General features: G+C 39.5%; 1 protein-coding gene across 2 annotated transcripts in view; it reads left to right on the forward strand.

Annotated features, from left to right (window-relative positions):
* Positions 1 to 20,170, forward strand: part of triob (trio Rho guanine nucleotide exchange factor b) — a 67,444-nt gene that overhangs the window by 26,573 nt on the left and 20,701 nt on the right. For both annotated transcript variants that reach the window (XM_061288389.1, XM_061288388.1), the window contains exons 8-34: positions 599 to 721; positions 3,872 to 4,063; positions 4,197 to 4,328; positions 4,608 to 4,838; positions 5,735 to 5,857; positions 6,035 to 6,226; positions 7,709 to 7,878; positions 8,718 to 8,892; positions 10,597 to 10,792; positions 11,469 to 11,635; positions 12,941 to 13,060; positions 13,234 to 13,332; positions 13,422 to 13,514; positions 13,664 to 13,813; positions 13,904 to 14,018; positions 14,396 to 14,511; positions 16,226 to 16,348; positions 16,613 to 16,807; positions 17,146 to 17,261; positions 17,788 to 17,854; positions 18,022 to 18,131; positions 18,334 to 18,403; positions 18,638 to 18,727; positions 18,841 to 18,933; positions 19,332 to 19,443; positions 19,707 to 19,897; positions 19,998 to 20,099. In XM_061288389.1, coding sequence (XP_061144373.1) covers positions 599 to 721; positions 3,872 to 4,063; positions 4,197 to 4,328; positions 4,608 to 4,838; positions 5,735 to 5,857; positions 6,035 to 6,226; positions 7,709 to 7,878; positions 8,718 to 8,892; positions 10,597 to 10,792; positions 11,469 to 11,635; positions 12,941 to 13,060; positions 13,234 to 13,332; positions 13,422 to 13,514; positions 13,664 to 13,813; positions 13,904 to 14,018; positions 14,396 to 14,511; positions 16,226 to 16,348; positions 16,613 to 16,807; positions 17,146 to 17,261; positions 17,788 to 17,854; positions 18,022 to 18,131; positions 18,334 to 18,403; positions 18,638 to 18,727; positions 18,841 to 18,933; positions 19,332 to 19,443; positions 19,707 to 19,897; positions 19,998 to 20,099 — 3,663 coding nt within the window. The remainder of the gene's footprint in view (positions 1 to 598; positions 722 to 3,871; positions 4,064 to 4,196; positions 4,329 to 4,607; positions 4,839 to 5,734; positions 5,858 to 6,034; positions 6,227 to 7,708; positions 7,879 to 8,717; positions 8,893 to 10,596; positions 10,793 to 11,468; positions 11,636 to 12,940; positions 13,061 to 13,233; positions 13,333 to 13,421; positions 13,515 to 13,663; positions 13,814 to 13,903; positions 14,019 to 14,395; positions 14,512 to 16,225; positions 16,349 to 16,612; positions 16,808 to 17,145; positions 17,262 to 17,787; positions 17,855 to 18,021; positions 18,132 to 18,333; positions 18,404 to 18,637; positions 18,728 to 18,840; positions 18,934 to 19,331; positions 19,444 to 19,706; positions 19,898 to 19,997; positions 20,100 to 20,170) is intronic.

Here is a 20,170-nt window from a genome sequence, read left to right on the forward strand (position 1 = left end):
CTGTGAAGCGTTTCTGGGCTGTAATTTAACACACATTTCCAAACTATAAACCAAGCATGGAAGGAGCCTCTAAAGTCCATGCAAAGTTGTAAACACAGTGGAGACGATGCATACATGATTTGAAAAGTACTTGCATTTCAGATAGCATACTTGAAATGTTTCTATAATAATACCAAATTGTTTGGAGTAAAAACAGTATTTATGGCTCGTCAATTTGAAAAAGTAAAATATAAATATGCATACATCTGAACTCCCTGCACAATGTGCGTTTTTGCTCCAAATGGTATTACAAAAACATGGTTCTGAATAGTTTTCGGTGTGCATACATTTATTCAAATATTGTCCGAAAGCTTAAAAAAACTGGCTGAAAAAATGTGACTGTCAAATCTAATTTGTCTAGCCTGGCTCTGTTTTTGTATTTCATCCCATTAGATTATGCAGTTGTTGCAAATTCAAGTCAATTTTTAAACAGCTTGCCTGATGTCAGTGATTATAGATAAACCTTCCATAAACCATTTCATTTAGCCACCTCTTGAAATAGAACACATTTGGTCCATTCTATCGCCTAATTGCTTCTTGTCCCCTTGTCTGTACGCAGATGTTCGACTGGATCATGCACAACAAGGGTCTTTTCCTCACCAGCTACACCGAAATTGGGGGAAACCACCAGCATGCTGTCGAGCTACAGACGCAGCACAACCACTTTGCAATGAACTGCATGGTAAGAGGCCTGTGTTGTGCAAATCTTTATACGCACACACGCAGAGGAGCTGCAATCGCCAGCTATCATCATTACTGTCATTCACAGTAACCACTAACACTCCACACATACACACACACCCTCCTCTTCTCAGTCTTTCTCCTAAACCCTTCCCCTTTCTTTGGCTGCGACTTGCCACTGCGTCTGTCCTATTATTCAGCCGTTTGCCACTCAGCCTCGCTCTGTCGTATTTTATCACAGCGCTGTCCCCATAATCGACCTATATTGCCTCCCTGCCCCTCCCAAAGTGTAATGCTTTCTGCTGCCCTCCTTGCTAGAGCCAGCAAAGCTCCTTTCCTAACTGCTCGAGGACATTCAACTGTATTGACCCTGCGGTCTGCTATGCCTGTGCACATCAAAATATTTCGGAGCCAAATGGATTTCCTCAGTGCAAGAACAGAGTGTAAAAATCAATGTTTGACCGTGTATGATCTCATTCATGTCTTTTAATGTTCCTCACATCTGGAGCTTGTCTCGGACAGATATTACTACAAACCTAGCAGTAATCTGCTGATCTTTGAGTCTCATTGGCCGTAACATTAGGTACAGATAATTAATCAAGGTACATGTGTGTGCATACGTGCACAGAACACAGGACACTCTAGATGTTAACATTTTTTGGGGCCTCTGAAATTGATATCTGCGTCAAATTTGGAGTATTGTAAGATTCCTTAAAATATAATTTATTAAATTTTCATCACTAGCCAGAGCATCTACATTTGGAATTGAGCTGTCTGTTGGAATGCATTACAGGCAGTCAAGCTGATGTGTTTCTGGTTACAATGTGTTTGTCTAAAAATGCATTTGTTGAGAGGTTTTGAACTGCTCTTGTAGTTGGACTCACATTAGAATGTGCAGGTAAATCTAAATTTGTGACTTGACCACTGGATTTATTTAGAGCTATTACAGGACTCAAGCTACTTTGCATAAATAATTTATGTCTAAAATAATAATAATAAGAACTGCCCAAAGCCAGTTGTGTCAACCCTTTGGGTCAGAATGAACTAATCACTCCTGAGACGACAGTAGTATAAAAAAACCTGCAGTAATAAGCGTGTTCATATAAGAACAAAACACACACAAGCTCGTTTCAAAGTGACCACCCATTCTTCCACAGGAAGACTCGTTTCCCTTTCCTGTTGCTTCCATGGCTGGTTGAAAGCAGTGCGTGAAAGAACAATGCATGAGCAAATCAGATTGTTTTATTTTTCTGTTAGAATTAAAGCAAAACAACAGTAAAAGTACGGATCTTCTCCAGTGAAAAAAGCTTGGCACATGCCTTTTGTGACACACTAATGATGTGTCATCTAAAAACTTTCTTACTGTATTATATATAAATGATATATTTCTTACTATGAAGATTAAAGATTATATTTTTAGTGAGCCTGTTATTTCCGCAGCAAACTTTTTTCAAATTTAGCTCATTTTTACACATACACATCCCTGCTTTGTCTTGACCCCTGCCCTTATCAGGTTTAAATTAAGAATACCGGCTGCCTCTACCCTAACCCAGCCTTCTCTCGTTCCATCAGTTTCACATTAAGCCTTTACCTCTGGCTGCTTTCTAGTCGTCCAGCCCCGTTCAGTTCATCTCATTCATAATGCCTTACAGATGGTTCGAAGGGCCATCAGGTGCATTGCTTGCAATTTGGTAATTCTATGCCACTGCTATTCTCTTTATGACCACATACATGTGTGCCCAATACCTGTCCCCCTGTTTTCCTCACTGAAAATCCCAAGTTTCCTGCAGGATAATACCTTCAAGCCACTATTCATAAGATGGCTTCTCTCGGGATGTTTGATTTGTGAAATTGTATAATAGGATTAAAGTTCGTCGATGCACTGCTGTTCTTTTGTGTTCTTTACCAACTGCTGTGTGTTTGAGGACTGTTGGAGTCCTCAAGTGCTCATGTGAGCTTAAGCTTTAAGCGCACCGCTGCTTCGCAACATCAGGCTGAGTGCAACGGTGCTGATACAGAGTAGCAAGTCTGGTTTGGGCTGTAAATCTGTGATGCATAACACTGCATTCTGTCCTAATATCAGAAAATCTGTTCCAAAGCCTTGCGGTTAAGAACAGAGCACATCACTGATCCCGAATGGTTTCATAGTTTTGATGAAAGCTCGTTCAATATGCACAAACCACCCTGTCTCTCTTTTGGGGCTGCTGTTAATATTTAGTTAATCTTCCCTTCCCATTGTCATCAAGACAAGAAAAGTAAGAAGCCTAATAGGCGCCTGGAGCAGTAATTGAATAGAATAACGGACTGTTACTAGTGTGTTAATTAGGGTTCGCTGATCTGTGCCTATCTACACACAACAGCTTGAAGCCCTGCTCTTAAGAAAAAAAGAAAGAAATGACGTTTGCAGGGCAAATCGTTTTTTTCTTATTAGTCAAATGGGATTTACGTCTCCCATGTGAATTACTTAATAATGTCCACAAAAGTTATGCATGGAGAAGTATTGACTTTTACTCCCTCTTGTATTGCTTGCGCTGTGAGATTATAATTATGGCCTGCAAAATAAATGCCATACTTCAGGGTTTCCACTTTCCACATCCCTTGGGTGCATGACTTTCTTAAAAAATGCTGGAATTTCAAGCATTGCATATTCAAATGTTTGATGACTAAAAAAGACTATAATGAAACATTGGCATTAATGTGTGCATAAAAATGGTTTGCCTTATATCTACATGTTTATTTCAATGCAATCTACATGCACAATGCTGCACAAATCTGACATTTTATTTGGAAAGTTCCTCAAGTGCTCAGATTGATCCTAAAAAGGAACAATTCCCTACAATGTTTAGCTGAAGCACAACTGTATTTTAGCTACTAGGCATGGTTAAACTGGACCAGATAAACAAACATGACAGGACACAGAATGTACTGATACCAGCTGTTGTTTATATTTTACTTACATCAACTTGTGTGCAGAGTTTTAATCAAACAGCAGTATCCACTCTATGTTGTGCCATCTGTTTTTTTATCATGAGAGGCCATTGATTCAGAAATTGAATACCACTTAAAAAAAAACTATTATAATTAAATTGAAAAATGAAAGTGATGTAAAGCTTTTTTTCTTAATGTATTTTGTGTGTTTTCATGTCTACAGAATGTGTATGTGAACATCAATCGGATTATGTCAGTTGGGAATCGGCTCCTGGAATCAGGCCACTACGCCTCCCAGCAGATCCAGCAGATTTCAGGCCAGTTGGAACAAGAGTGGAAGGCCTTCGCTGCAGCACTGGACGAACGCAGCACCTTACTGGAGATGTCTGGCAGTTTCCACCAGAAAGCTGACCAGGTATATACATACATGAATGAAAACGGACATTTGTGTGGATGTATGGACAAAGAAAACAACAATATCAGTTTCAATACTTTACTGTCTCTCTGACATAATTAATGTACACAATTTCTGTTTGTTTTCCTCTCAGTATATGAGTAAAGTGGAGCCATGGTGCAAAGCGTGCGGTGAAGGAGAATTACCGTCAGAACTGCAGGATCTGGAAGACACAATTCACCGCCACCAGGGCCTATATGAGCACATTACCACTGCTTACTCGGAGGTCAGTACACAATAATCACACCCATCCGACTGAGCTCGTAAAATGCAAACAAGACTACAACTGGCACAAAGCAAAATTAAAAATCGACCGTAAAAAGATAAGATCATAATGCATGGCTGCAATAATGGCTAATTGAGAAAATGACATGCGGGTAAATGAAAAAATCTAAGGCAAACTGCATGATGCATTTGGTAATTGATAAATGCTTAATGTGGATGGTTGTTTTTGGTAGCTGTAATAGTAATAGTTTTTTTTTTTTTTTAAACTCACCATTACCAGGTGAGCCAAGATGGGAAGTCGCTCTTGGACAAGCTACAGCGACCTTTGACCCCAGGAAGCATGGATTCTTTGATGGCATCAGCGAATTACTCCAAGGCGGTCCACCACGTCCTGGACATTATCCACGAGGTGCTCCATCATCAGAGGCAGCTGGAGAACATCTGGCAGCATCGCAAAGTTCGCCTTCACCAACGTCTGCAGCTGTGTGTTTTCCAGCAGGATGTACAGCAAGTAAGCAACACTCATATTATTGAATGTTAAATGCAGCAATTTATAATTCATGATTTTTTTGTATTACTGTTAACGGCGAGCTTTTCAACTCTAATGTGCACAATGCATGAGACCTCAAATGATGAGCATCAAGCTTCTCCAAAGACTTATTTTCTTCCTCTTGGGTTTTTCAAGGGAGATCATCTGTCGACTAAGCAAATCTCCATGAGACAGTCTCAATGGCAATGCTCTTAGATCAAAACTACTGAGTTGGTGTACGGTTCCTTCGCTCTTTCTACCCTTCGGGCATGAACTCTTATGTGGCTTGCTTCCCCCTCACGCTCTCATCCTCCATCTCTTTTATGCAGCATCTCAATGATTCCGGTTTGCACATCTTCTATCCTGCCACGTCTCTATCCTGCCTCTCTTGGTAGTGGTTTCCATGGTGATGCAGTTTGCTGCCTCATAGTGTGCAGAGGGCATTGGGAATGTCTATTATCAAAACATTGTCTGAGGCTTTGAAATAAGCATGACATTTATATCATCAGCTCACGTATACATATTGTATATTAGCCCATATATATAGTAATGTGTTCTATAATTGTTAACGGTGGTAAACACACAAACGAGTTTGCAGTGGCAGTGTTGATGTCACGTTTCTGGATGTAGCTTTGAATGAAAACATACTCATCTCAGCAGAGATCAGTACGTTAGGAAGACAAGCAAATGAAGCAGGCACATGAACAGGATATATAGAGTAGATGTCAATTCCTTGTACGTAATTCAAATGGGTAGGCCCCTTTACAGTCAGGTGCACCACCTACTGGTTTTAAAATTGTACTGCATTATTAACTCAGTTTTTAGAATCAGTTTTGTAAAGTAAAATGAAAATATCTGTCCACTGTGTGTGTTTCAAGGTACTGGACTGGATAGAAAACCACGGTGAGGCTTTCCTGAGTAAACACACTGGCGTCGGAAAGTCTTTGCACAGAGCACGAGCATTGCAGAAGAGACATGAGGACTTTGAAGAGGTTGCACAGGTGAGCTGGAAAAGTCAAACTATTTTTTAGCTATGTATGTATCTGCATTTCGATCCATTCAAAAACAAACAAAATGTTAGATGGTTTATACAAAACTATGTCAGTTCTTTTTAAGTTGCTTAATTTTTGCCAGACAGTCGATTACTAGGTTGATTTTCTGCAATCTTCATATTACAGAACACCTACACTAATGCTGACAAGCTGCTCGAGGCAGCAGAGCAGTTGGCTCAGACGGGAGAATGCGACCCCGAGGAAATTTACCAGGCTGCCCACCAGCTTGAAGATCGCATCCAGGACTTTGTACGACGTGTTGAACAACGCAAGGTTCTGCTGGATATGTCGGTTTCCTTCCACACGCACGTCAAGGAGGTGCGTCCTGTTCTCCGTCTTTATTCTCATAGCACGTAGAATTTAGCCCCCTTCCGTCCATTTCCTCATTCAATCAAACATGCAGAAAAGCAATATAATTTTTTTTCAGATCATAAGACGTTCTATCCATCTGTAACCTTGCTAGCAGATGTGAAACCTCTGTCGATCAAAGTTTTTGTAAATATTCGTGCTCTAAATTTGTGCTAGTTAATACTCAAGATTTCTGGGGGAGTCTTTTCCCTGATCCAGTTTGATTGTTATTATAGTGTGTGTCACATTTGTAAGTGTCCAAATTAACCTTTCCACACTGACTAGGCACCCTGCTCTGCATGTGTTAATGCGAGACCCTGTTTACATAAACCCGTAAAGACACAGAATCAGTGTTATTAATGAAGCTAGTCTTTAATGTCCATATGGACTAATCGCCTTCATCCCATCTGTCAGCTCACACCAGTGGCAGGTCACTGTGTGTGTGCTGTCTGCTGTTACGCAGAGGTGAATGATTCCAATTAGTTTTCAGCGACTGAATGCTGTCCAGTAAAGTCAAAGAGTTCATGTTGGAATCAAGCACACAAATCAATTTAACCATCTATTTTCTATATCGTTCATCATTATTATTGTCATGAGTTGGAGCTTATATCAGATGACTCAAAGGACATATTGACGTGTGAGGTGAATTTCCCCTTGAGGAAAATAAAATTACTCAATGTCCCAAATGTCATTGAATAACTCTACAAAATAAAACGTACACTTTTGACTCTATTTCACCAACCTCATTCATGGTTTTAGTATATATTTCTACAAACTGAGAAGTATTCATATTTTTTACATTTAGCTTTATAGTATGGACGAAATATTCTCAAGACATGTCGGTATGCAGATCAAGAGCGATATATATATATATATATATATATATATATATAAAGATCTATTGTATTATTCAATAGAAAATGGCCATCTTATCTTAGTAAAGAGAGATTTTCTCCTGTATATACTGTATATTTTTTTCACAGCACAGTGAGTGCTCGAATGTGTGTCCAAATGCCAAATAATATGTACAGAATGTGACTCAGGGGATGGAAACAAAGGTTGATGAGATTTTGAGAAGGCATAGTGGGTGTTAGACAAGCAGCGGGTGCCAACCAGGATGTCTTTGCCAGAGCTTTAATGTGCCCTGCCAAAGCACCCAGATGGCTAATCTGTTACAAAGATGACCACTGACAAAACACCAGAGTGGAGCAGAACTGGTGGGATTCACATTCCCCTCCTTTATCTTTAATGTGTACATTTGGCTGTTTGAGTCTCTTTGTAATTGAGTTTGACCCGCCATAATGTTTATACTGACACCTCCACAATACAGACTGAATTGTGTACATATTGTACAATATGGTTCTAGTTTTCATCACACTTGTTTGAGTTTGCAAAAGCAACTACTTGTGCGTCAAAGGCGATGCATTTTAACTGGCTTGAATTTCTTGTTAGCTATGGACATGGTTGGAGGAGCTTCAGAAGGAATTGCTGGACGATGTGTACGCGGAGTCTGTGGAGGCAGTCCAGGATTTGATCAAACGTTTTGGTCAACAACAGCAGACCACCCTGCAAGCGACTGTCAATGTTATCAAGGAAGGTGAAGACCTCATACAACAGCTCAGGTGAGCATGTCTCATGAGCCACTATAAGGTTTCAAGCAAAAATTGTTCATTCAGACTTGAATGGCACTTGACATCACAGTCACTGTGAGTTGGCGTTATCCAATACAGATGTCTATAATAATCAGACTTTACATTGAAATAATAATAACCTTTTGATTGAAAGTCACCACAAATTAAGTGATGTTTTCTGTGGTGCACAGTACCTTGGAAATCGGATCTTATTGAGAGCCGTAATTTGGTTTTGTCACAGCAAAAGAGAAGCCGAATTCTACACCACTATAAACCGCAACTGATATACTGTACATATTTGTCAACCATATTTGCGACATAGTTTGTAGTGGTGTAAAATATATTTTTCAGCAAATAACCATTTTACTTGTAATTGTTGTTGTCTTTGGTCCTCCGCAGATTGTTTTTAAATAAATTAAATAAATCAAACAAATAAAACAGGTACACCCAAAATGATGGTACCCTTCGCGTAAAGTTTTGTGAACCAACCATTTGGATGCAGTCAAACAAATTCTCTCTCTCAATAATATCACCTGCCAACAGGGATTTTGTCCCACTCCTCACGTGGAAACTGCTCCAGCTGCAGGTTTAATGGGTGATAGTTTCCTTCACTGTAATCATATGAAACTGTTGCATCTGCACTTCAAAACTAAATATCAATATCCTTATATGTATATGCTAAATTAATTCTTATTAGGATATTGTCCTCTCAAATAGCAGTCTACTAAATATTGCAGTGCTAAATGTATTTATTTCTGCCATTATTGAGTCGCACTAATAGTACTTAAATACATCGGAAGTTCTTGTCTTCACTGTATTTGTGGTCACAGAGACTCTGCCATCTCAAGCAACAAGACCCCGCACAACAGCTCCATGGCGCACATCGAGAGCGTCCTGCAGCAGCTGGATGAGGCCCAGGGCCAGATGGAGGAGCTTTTCCAGGAGAGGAAGATCAAACTGGAACTTTTTCTCCAGCTTCGCATCTTTGAGAGGGATGCCATAGATGTGAGAGATTAAGATTATAATTATCCCCTTCTTAAATCATCCAAACAGTTTTATTTTTCTTATTATGTCATGCAGTTAAATATTCAAAATCCTGCTGTGAGAAGCCATTATTTAGTTTGGGGGTTATAATCGAGCTCTGAATGTCCCCACTTACTCACAAAATGTAATTAGAACTCACACAAAAGTGAAACATTTACATTATGTACGTTCATAACTGAAACCAGGGTAGTGACCAAGTCCTCCCAGCACACTGAGGATAAGCTTAAAATGCGAAACTCATAACACTATGTTAGGTTTTTACGGTTAAAAAAAAAATCCAAGATAGAAATCCTGAAAATCACAACAAGGGATTAATCGAAGAGAGATCCAGGGCACGACGCGGGCGTATTTTGTTTTCTTCCTACCCCACATACACACAAGGACACTCCCCTCCTGCGTCAAATGGGGGTGTGCCGTAGTTGAGGTGAGACATGCATTGCCTCATGGCGATTTCTCTTAAGATGATTCCCTCACACTGCTGTGAAAGCAGAGGCTAAGAAGGTTTATCTCCTCTCTCGATTGGACTTTGTTGCACTGAGAGCAAATGATGATCTTTTTGCCCGCTGAGGGTGTTTTACTCAACTGTATGCAGAGAGGAAGGAGGATTGTAGATGATTGTTTGGTAAGTTTTCTCCTCAGTTGTTTGTGAAATTGAAAGTCATTTTTAGGGTTTTCTACTAGTGGGCTCGAGCACAAAATTATTCATAGTTCATCTTGATGGGTGAATCCAAATATTTGCATCTTCCAATCAAGCATCTTCCATTAATTTTTACACACATCATGTTTCACTGCAGTTCAGAGTTAGTATCTTTCATAATACTGTTCTGCACAGATGACATAGTCCATATACATCCAGTTGTTTGCATGAGATAAGTTCATATAAAGCAAATAGACATATTCTAAAAAATTTTATTAAAATTCTAACGTGTCACAATAATATGCAATATGTATACCTTCAATTTGCCTTACATCATATGTAGACGTTAGATACAAAAGATCCCAAAAAACAAGTGCCTATACTGTGTACTATGCAAGAAAAGAAAATATGATAATGTTGATCATATAAATGCTGATGAGTAAACGTTTTGAGCTGGACCAGAACCCCATTAAAACACGCATCTGCTTGTGGCCAAGGTGTCCATTGTATTATGAGTCACGTGGGGATTAAGACAAGCACTAACATCTCCCTACATCTGCTTTACAAGTCGCAAATCATCGGAGTGAGACATTATCCCTGACTATAGCACACATTTTTCGTTATGCGGTGACAGTGGCCGTCTGGAATTAGGTTCAATGTTTTTCTTCAAAACAGAAGTACTGTTACATTTGATATACCTGACTGTGTGCATGTAAAATACACAGCCTATTTAAAGTCGGTGCTTGTCAAAATATTCTGTAAATGTTAAATTCTATTAGATTATACAATTGTCGGATCACAGAAATTTTAGTCGGTGGAGTATTCTCAAGAAAACATATAGGGTGAATTCCACTTTCTTTTTGGAACTGCACCTTTGGACTTAAGAACAAATTGTTCTGGAGAACAATTTATAAATTTGGCCCATGATTCAAATTTACGAAATTGAATGAAAAGCTTTAATGAAATTAAATGAAATTTATGAAAAGCTGTTGTACTTTCTGACAGCCTTTACTTCCTTTCCACCTTAGATCATCTCTGACCTGGAGTCATGGAACGAGGAACTGACCCAGCAGATGAGTGACTTTGACACGGAGGACCTGACGCTGGCTGAGCAGAGGCTTCAGCATCACGCAGACAAGGCGCTCACCATGAACAACCTCACCTTTGACGTTATCCATCAAGGCCAGGAGCTGCTCCAGTACGTTACAGAGGTCCAAGCATCAGGTGAGTGAAGGCTTTTGTAAAAATACCATTTGAACTACCCTCGCTCTTTTCCAGCTGTCCTCTGCATCATTGTTTCACCGACCGTTAGGTCTAGAAGTTTTTGGACAATGACAGTGTGTGATACGAGCACCACCATATCAACTCACTTTAATGGTACACATGAAACACTGAACTAAAAGTTTATAATGTTGATGTATGTTATGTGGCTTTAAAAACATCGCCACAGTACATTTCAAATAAAGTTAAGTTTAAGTGGAATTATATTTATTCATTAGCCCAATATATTTGCATTTAGTCTTTTAGAACATTTATTGCTTCATTAATTATGGTACATTTTATTTCATTTTCCTATGTTTAAAGTTCCAGATGCTTCATGAAGCAGTTGTATTTTTTTTACTCCTCAAGATGGCACTGTTTCATGAAAGAGGTTGAAGAAATGTTAAGTCAGTGTACTTTCAGATATATTGATATTAAGAGTGCCGTCTCGAGGAGTCAAATAATATCATTTCTTAAAGAAGCATTTTGAAATTTCATTTTCCCATCACTACCTACACATATTTTCTGTTTATTCAGCTCAGCTATGCAATTTGCAAGCACTAATCTCCCTGTCAATCATTTTTATGATTCTAATTGCTATTTTATTGACATGTCATCCGCATGTTTGTCTGTTGTGCAGGTGTAGAACTCTTATGTGACCGAGATGTAGACATGGCCACGCGTGTCCAGGATCTCCTGGAGTTTCTCCATGAGAAGCAGCAGGAGCTGGACCTGGCGGCCGAGCAGCACCGTAGACATTTGGAGCAGTGTGTTCAGTTAAGACACCTTCAGGCTGAAGTCAAACAGGTACAGCCTCCAAATTAAGGACAAGCAGTTGGTACCGGGGGAATAATCTCAATAGTATTTTACTGGTTTCTCTGTTATTAATATAAATTAAATAAAAACCTGGTGGAAATATAGTTGACAAGCTTTTCATAGCGTGTCAGGCCACAGTTTACTCTGATATCACAGCATGCTAAAATGGTTCTGTCTCTACACGACATCAGCTGATGACTCACCTCACGTCAATGTTCTCTGTTTCTCCCTCTCTCTCGCACACTCTCCCTCTCTCTTATAAAGTAACAGAGATTGACTACTGCATGGCTGAGTGTTGAGCACTCAATGGTCTGAAATATTTAAACAATCTTAATTTTCTCCTTCAAACAGATTGTGACTGCAACCAATGTGTTATCCTCTTTTTTGCATTCAGAGCCAAGAATCGCCAAAATATTTCAGATATTTAACAGCTAACATACCATACATGTCCTGCCTCAGGACATTGAAACGGCAAGGGAAACACTGTCCTGATAAAGTAGCTGAAAACAGGCGTCTAAACTGTGTTACATCATTGTTTTTCCAGACAAGCTCAAGTCGCAGTTGTGAGCTTTGTCCACACTGCAGGTGCGCATGCTGAGTCAGTCAAAAATAAAGTGAATGCTTCTTTGTTTGTTGACTACATATATCTGCTCAAAAGAGGGTTACAATTTAAAAAAAAAAAGTTAATTATGGCCATATCATTAATTACAACTATAATTAGAGCCAATGCATGAAAAGCGTGACAACAAACGAAACAAGATTGCTGCAGCCATACTCATGACTGTTCCATACTAGTGATGTCGCCATGATTAGTATTCTACATTGTTTACTTCTCTTGATCTGTGCTCTTTTTCAGGTTAGAAACCACTGTCACAACCACAGCATACTGCTGCCACACTTACAAAAAAAAAAAAAAAAAAACACAATGTGCCACACATATGGAGCAAACAATTTACTTCAAATTCCTGGTTGAGTTGGGGAAAGGACCTAGCAAGTGCTTCATACTCTTTCGAGCGGCTTTGATGACATCCGTGTTAGGATGACATTCCATGACTGAGAATATAGACAGTGTACCAGCTTGCCGTGATGCTGCTGTTTGTGTCACATGGTTGTGCCCTTCCTCACCTTAACCAGAAGTTTCAAATTGATTATTTGTACTATGTTTATGCCCCCCCCCCCGTTGGATGAAAAGCACAATGAGGTCATGGTCAAGTGTGACAGTGGTTTCTAAGTGGAAAGTAGATAGGTTGCACTGCAAATAGATGAAATTGAGACATGTGGTGTGCTGTCATTTAGGTGCTGGGTTGGATCCGTAATGGCGAATCCATGTTGAACGCCGGGCTGATCACGGCCAGTTCGTTACAAGAAGCTGAGCAGTTGCAGAAGGAACACGAACAATTTCAACATGCGATTGAGGTAACATTAAAAACTGAATACAGTCGAGCGTAATTCTGGCTTAGAGGAGCATCATGTCCATCAGCTTGAGTGTGGAGTAATAATTGATTGCTAGCAGTGGTGCTGTCACCCTAATTTGAGTCACATTTTATTTCCTGTATTGTACCGAAAAACTTTTTTTTTTTTTAATGTAGAAAACCCATCAGAGTGCCCTTCAAGTGCAGCAGAAAGCAGAGAGTCTACTTCAAGCTAACCACTACGACATGGACATGATCCGAGACTGTGCCGAGAAGGTTTTAACTCCACTCACAGTTTTTGATAGAGGAGCATTTTAAAATACTATCTGACACAGAACACTCACATGTGCACATTGAATGTGAAGGTGGCAGACCACTGGCAGCAGCTGATGCTGAAAATGGAGGACAGACTCAAACTGGTTAATGCTTCTGTGGCCTTCTATAAGACTTCCGAACAAGTAAGTATGTGTGTGGGTCTGTTTCTGCTAGGTATGCTGAATGCCGTCTTAAATACATATTTGTTTCTTTGTTTTATTTTCTGTGTGAGGAGAAGCCTTGGCCTGCAGAGTCAGATTTATGGGGATTTTTTGTTGCATGTATATCTCAGGTGTGCAGTGTGTTGGAAAGCCTGGAGCAGGAGTACAAGAGAGAAGAGGACTGGTGTGGTGGTGCTGATAAACTGGGCCCCAACAGTGAGTCCGATCACGTCACCCCTATGGTCAGCAAACATCTGGAACAAAAAGAGGCCTTTCTCAAGGTGAGAAGTCTCTGTCAGGAAAATGCACCACACATTGCTAGCAGATGCATGCTCAGTCTCTCAGTCTTTTGTCTCTGTGACTACTTACAGGCCTGCACGCTGGCTCGACGCAATGCAGATGTGTTCCTCAAGTACCTGCACAGGAACAGTGTTAACATGCCCGGAATGTTGTCCCACGTCAAAGCGCCGGAGACTCAGGTTAAAAGTAAGTGAATAAAGTCTAGTCTCAGTTGAAATGATTTAACATTTCTTTTTTTTTTTTTATCACTGCACTTAAAACTGTGAACAAGGTTCCAGGCTAATTTTCAAAGATCATGAAATTTGCAATCAATAAACCAGACAAAATACGTTTTACATAGTTCATTGTCAATTTATAAATGCAAAGAAATTAGAAAACAATTTATTCTTAATTGTTAAATGAATGATTATGTATAAAATGAAATGATTGGCAAACTAATACTGTATTGTGATTAGCACCCTTAGTATCAACAAAAAGCCACTCTATTTTTTTTTTCTTAAAGAATTGTTGAATTCAGGTGTTGTTTAATTAACTCAAAACGTTTTGTTCATGATTTTCTTTAGACATCCTGAATGAGTTGCTGCAGAGAGAGAACAGGGTGCTCCACTTCTGGACTATGAGAAAGCGAAGGCTGGATCAGTGCCAGCAATATGTGGTGTTTGAACGCAGTGCCAAGCAGGTGTGTGTTTTTGTGCATTTGCGTTCTGAGTGTGTGTGACTATACTAAACTCATGTTACACTCAAATTAATGGAAAAGGAAGCTAGATTGTATGATGTCATTCCCCTCCTGAAGTTTTTTAATATTCAGTTTAATCCCAAGGTATTGTTCAATTGTACTTTCTTAAATTAAAATGTAATTACCCATGGTCAGCAGAGGGTATATCGCCACTTCTTAAAATGAAAATTGTGCATTAATCTGCTCCTTTAGTGTGCAGTCAGCCACAAAACACCTTTTAGACACTAAGAATATTAACGTGTTTTCCGGACTATAGTAAGTCGCTCCGGCGTACAAGCAGACCTAGAGCCCCGTTTTGCAGTTTTGTGTGAATATAACATGTAAAATGATATAATAATGTGTTAATAGTCTCACACATAAGTCGCTCTTGAGTATAAGTCGTCCCACCCCCGGCCAAACTATGAAAAAAAACTGCGACTTATATGGTACATGGAGTCATTCTGTTGTCCCCCCCCCCACCCCCCAAAAAACAAATGTTTTCAGAGATGTAGTCTAAAGTGAAAGCCCTTCTATCCAGATATGTAAATAAGTTAATAATGAGGCATTTAAAAATGTAGTATTTATGGCTTTCTATTTTCCAGGTTAAAGAGACAAAAGGTACAATTCAATTTCATGTAAAAACAATATTAATAATATTTTTTAAGAGCTGAAATGAAAATTACAAAATTAGGCAAACATACCCACCCATGGGAAATGTCATTGCATTTTCATAACACAGCTAAAATCTTTTCTTTTTTTTTTTTTTAAGGAAGCGAGGTAGACACAAACAGGCATTGAGTCTCGGAGGTTAATAATCTTTTTTTTGTTCTACACTTTAGACTGATGGATCAATATGTTGACCTTTTTGAGAGGACGTTCAGCCTCCATTGTTTTGTCGTTCTTTTGGAATGCAGTGTTTGTTTTTCTCCGTAATAATACTTCTCTTATTCAGGAAGTGGTGTAAACTGGCAGACATGTTTAACAATGACAGTCTTAAAGAAAGCTATGATTACATGGTTCAAAAACTTCACATTCTAAGTCAATTATAGGCAAGGGACAAAGAGCGATGTCTCCAAGCAGAACTACTATTTTGTCTACCACGGGCAAAATTGAACATGTAAAAATGGCTACAGAGTGTGCATTGTTATGTCAAATTATTCGTCATGTATTGCTTAATCCCACACAGATAACTTTTGGCTGGCCGTAGGCGGGCAACACCTTGGCCCAGTTACCTGTCATTGGCAGACTTTCCTTCTTGTTAAAATCTATGTGTGTGTAACATAACGACGTCCTCTTGTGGTGTTTGGCTGTCACTACTACAACATGGTCAGGCGAAAGTTTCGGTTTCCTCCCACATCACAAAAACATGCTTGGCAAGCCGATTGAGCATTCCAAATTGCCCCTAGGTGTGAGTACGAGTGCAGATAGTTGTTCGTCTCTGTGTGCCCTGCGATTGGCTGGCAACCGGTTCAAGGTGTCCCCCGCCTACTGCCCGATGACTGCTGGGATAGGCTCCAGCACACCTGCGACCCCCGTGGGGACAAGCGGGACAGAAAATGGATGGATGTTTCACAGGCTGGGGAAAACCTAGCCAGAGATAGTAGAGGGTGTGTCAAATTTATGTAACTAGAATCCCTTTAGTGTAACTGTACTAAAGTGTGACTGTATGTTTCTGCAGGCCTTGGAATGGATCCATGACACTGGGGAGTTTTACCTGTCCACACACACATCCACTGGCTCCAGCATTCACCACACACAGGAGCTTTTGAAAGAACATGAAGACTTCCAGATCACAGCAAAGGTGTAAATTTGTTTCTTTGATTTAGAACCACTTTTGTTCAACGAACAGTATGAGTTGTAGGTTTTTTTTTTGTGAGTATGTTTGCACACTCCCGTACTCAACTGGGAGGCCCATTCTTTGTGTCGCATATTGTTTCCATTTTAGGTATCACGGGTATTGTGTTGGAGAACAAGCTTATGTGCCAGTCACTGATTCTCAACTCTCCCTTTCTCTCCCCCTGTGTGTTATCTACCTTTCCCTCCCTCAATGTGCCACTATTGACAGCAAACCAAAGAGCGTGTAAAGCTGTTGATCCAGCTGGCCGATGGTTTTTGTGACAAAGGCCACGCCCATGCCCTGGAGATAAAGAAATGGGTGTCCTCAGTGGACAAGCGGTACAGAGACTTTTCTCTCCGTATGGACAAATACAGGACCTGCCTGGAATCGGCGCTCGGCATATCCTCCGACTCCAACAAGGCAGTGAGTGTTCACCAATAATGATATCAACAGAAATAAATCTTCTAATGCATAAAGACCTTGGGTTGAGGTCTGATGATATACATATTTTTTAATGTTTCCAAGAGAGGTGTCAAATCCTTGGAGAGACATTATGGTTGTCTTTGTTTTTTGTGATATTAGTACATTTTTTAAGGAGGCAGATTTGTAAAATGTAGCCTTAAATAACTTTGTTCAATGCGAGCATGTTTTAATAAGCTGGTGTGAAGAGAAAGCAAACGCACCACACATGTGTGGTGAGTGGTGAAAAGCTACCATTGCCATTGTGCAGGACATAATAGCCACTGTCTATTTGTTTTCAGAGTAAAGAGCTACAACTGGACATCATCCCAGCTAGTGCTCCGGGTTTAGAGGTCAAGTTGAGAGATGCTGCTCATGAACTCAATGAGGAAAAGAGGAAGTCTGCGAGGAGGAAAGAGTGAGTGAGACTTACACATGGTATATCATCTCATGATGATGAATGAAAATGTTTTTTAAATTGTATTTGGGGCTTTAATGTGGTCTCAATTTTATGTCACATGATCCTAATTTGTCTCAACAATATTAAAAAGTCTACAATTTTGTTAAAGCTAACTGTTGATTCATATGGTCACCTCATAGACAATCTAGTACTTATGGGAAAATGAAGCTTCCAATTTGCTTCATGAACCCGTTGTGGTATTTTCTATTCCTCTAGATGGCACTCTCTGATCAACATTCACTTGCTCTCTCTTAAACCCCTTCTAAAACCAATAGTGCCATCGAGAGGGATCAAAAGATAGATCAATGAGTTCACGAAGCAAAATTAAAAATTTGTTTTTTTCCAATCACTAAAATCATGTTGCTAACAATTAAAGTAATACATATGATATGGTTTCACCACAGATGACAACAAAACCACATAATCATATGATTTCTTCAACCAAATAGAATAAATGTCAAAATAAATGTTTTTGTCTTTTTAGATTTATAATGGCCGAGCTGATTCAAACAGAGAAAGCCTATGTCAGAGACCTGCGTGAGTGCATGGATGTAAGTCACTGACTAATTTAATTCAATTTTAAGTATTCAATTATTTTGAATTCAATTCTGTTTTAGCTATATACATATATCTATTGTGTAATTTCACATTTAAATCTAGTGGACGCTTTTATTACCGTTCCAAGTACAGTATGTTAATAAGCTATACTGACCTGTAGACATATCTGTGGGAGATGACCAGCGGAGTTGAGGAGATTCCTCCGGGGATCGTCAACAAGGAGCACATCATCTTTGGGAACATGCAAGACCTCTACGAGTTTCATCACAAGTCAGTTGAGAAGTTATCTTCGATTAGATTATGAAAAAATATTGTACATTTTGTGTTATGCAAATATGCACACACATTCAGTGGGCTGTCAGATATATTGTATATACTGAATTGTCTTTTTGAGTGATTTTACTTGATCATCTAAGGTAATAACTACAGACTGGCGGAACACTATTGAAGCAATGTGTCTGTTTCTGCACAGCATCTTCTTGAAGGAGTTGGAAAAATATGAACAGCTTCCAGAGGATGTGGGTCATTGTTTTGTTACCTGGGTGAGTTGGGATTTTTTTTTTTTACAACAGTAAACAATTAAAAAAAACACACACACAAAATGGTACAGTGACTACTGTTCGAATATATCCTACTGCTATTTAGATCTTTGACTTGCAAAACACAACAACAAAACAAATACAACACATGACACATTAAATGTTTTTCCAAGATTTCATGATTTGTTTGTTTGTTTGTTTGTTTGTTTGTTTGTTTGTTTGTTTCATCCCACTCAGGCTGACAAATTTCAGATGTACGTGAACTACTGTAAGAACAAGCCCGACTCCACGCAGCTCATCTTGGAGCATGCTGGCCCATATTTTGATGTAAGTAAATAAATAATTCAGAGTTGTGTGTTGGTTTTTCATTTATGAAGTGAATTAATCAAATTCATAAAGATTGCATATGCTTGACAAATTGGTGTTATTTGGTTTTCCAGGAAATACAGCAAAGGCATCGTCTTGCCAACTCCATCTCATCATACTTGATCAAACCGGTTCAAAGAATTACTAAGTACCAGCTGCTTCTTAAGGTACGATAGAGCAACACATTTCGATAAGTACCTAACTAATAATACCACTAATAATTTCCCTAACAGTGACATCTTGAGTTACGAACTTAATTGGTTCTGTGAGCCCGTTTATAATTGAAAATGAGATTGCGGCAATGTTTTCCAGTCAAATGAATGGGGGAAAAATGTGAGAAAAGCACAGAGGTAATCGTTCCCCTCATTTATGACCAGCACTTCCTAAAATGTTTTTTAGCAGTTTCTCTTTCTCTCAATTTCTCTCAGATCCTTTCTGACTGTTTAGCACTTTGCTTATTTGTTCAGCAAAAGTTCAACGTGTCGACATAGGACCTACGAAGAAAGTTCTGAACTGGAGGTTCCTCTGTATTCATTTATATTGGTTTGTGTGTGTGTGTGTTTAGGAGCTATTGACATGCTGTGAGGAAGGAAAAGGGGAGATCAAGGATGGTCTTGAGGTGATGCTAAGTGTCCCCAAAAGAGCCAACGATGCCATGCACCTATCAATGCTGGATGGTGGGTATAAACTCACACACACACATTTATAATGAATGGCGTGGTTTATGGGACACTGTCCTCTGCTAAGTGTCGTGCAAAATGGACAAAAAAGCGTATCCATGTCTATTAGTGCCACTAATTGCTCTTTTTGTCACTGAAATGTCATCACTGCCATTCAGCAGTCAACACAACTTGTTTATCTGTGACCTAGTATCATTCAACATGCCACCCGCATATTTGTACAGCACAGAATAAAACGGCCTTTGGTGTTGTTGCCTCAGGGTTTGACGGGAACATTGACTCCCAAGGAGAACTGATTCTTCAGGAGTCCTTCCAGGTTTGGGATCCCAAAACATTGATCCGGAAGGGCCGTGACCGACACCTTTTCCTCTTTGAGATGTCGCTGGTTTTCAGTAAAGAAGTGAAAGACTCAAATGGACATAGCAAATACCTTTATAAGAGCAAGCTATTTGTGAGTATTTTGCGCATTCATCCTCGGACTATGTTTTTTTTCTATGTGGTGAGTTATTGCAAGCTTTTGTATATGTTCTATGTGGTTTTCACATCCGCAGACGTCGGAGCTCGGAGTCACAGAGCATGTGGAGGGGGATCCTTGTAAATTTGCCCTTTGGGTGGGCAGAACCCCGACCTCAGACAATAAAATCGTGCTCAAGGTAACGGTATAAAGAAAATGATGATTTTTTAATGTTTTTATTTCAACAAAAGTAGGGTTTGATCGGAAAAA

Source organism: Syngnathus typhle, linkage group LG10 (genome assembly GCF_033458585.1).
Source record: "Syngnathus typhle isolate RoL2023-S1 ecotype Sweden linkage group LG10, RoL_Styp_1.0, whole genome shotgun sequence".
Classification (NCBI taxonomy): Eukaryota; Metazoa; Chordata; class Actinopteri; order Syngnathiformes; family Syngnathidae; genus Syngnathus; species Syngnathus typhle.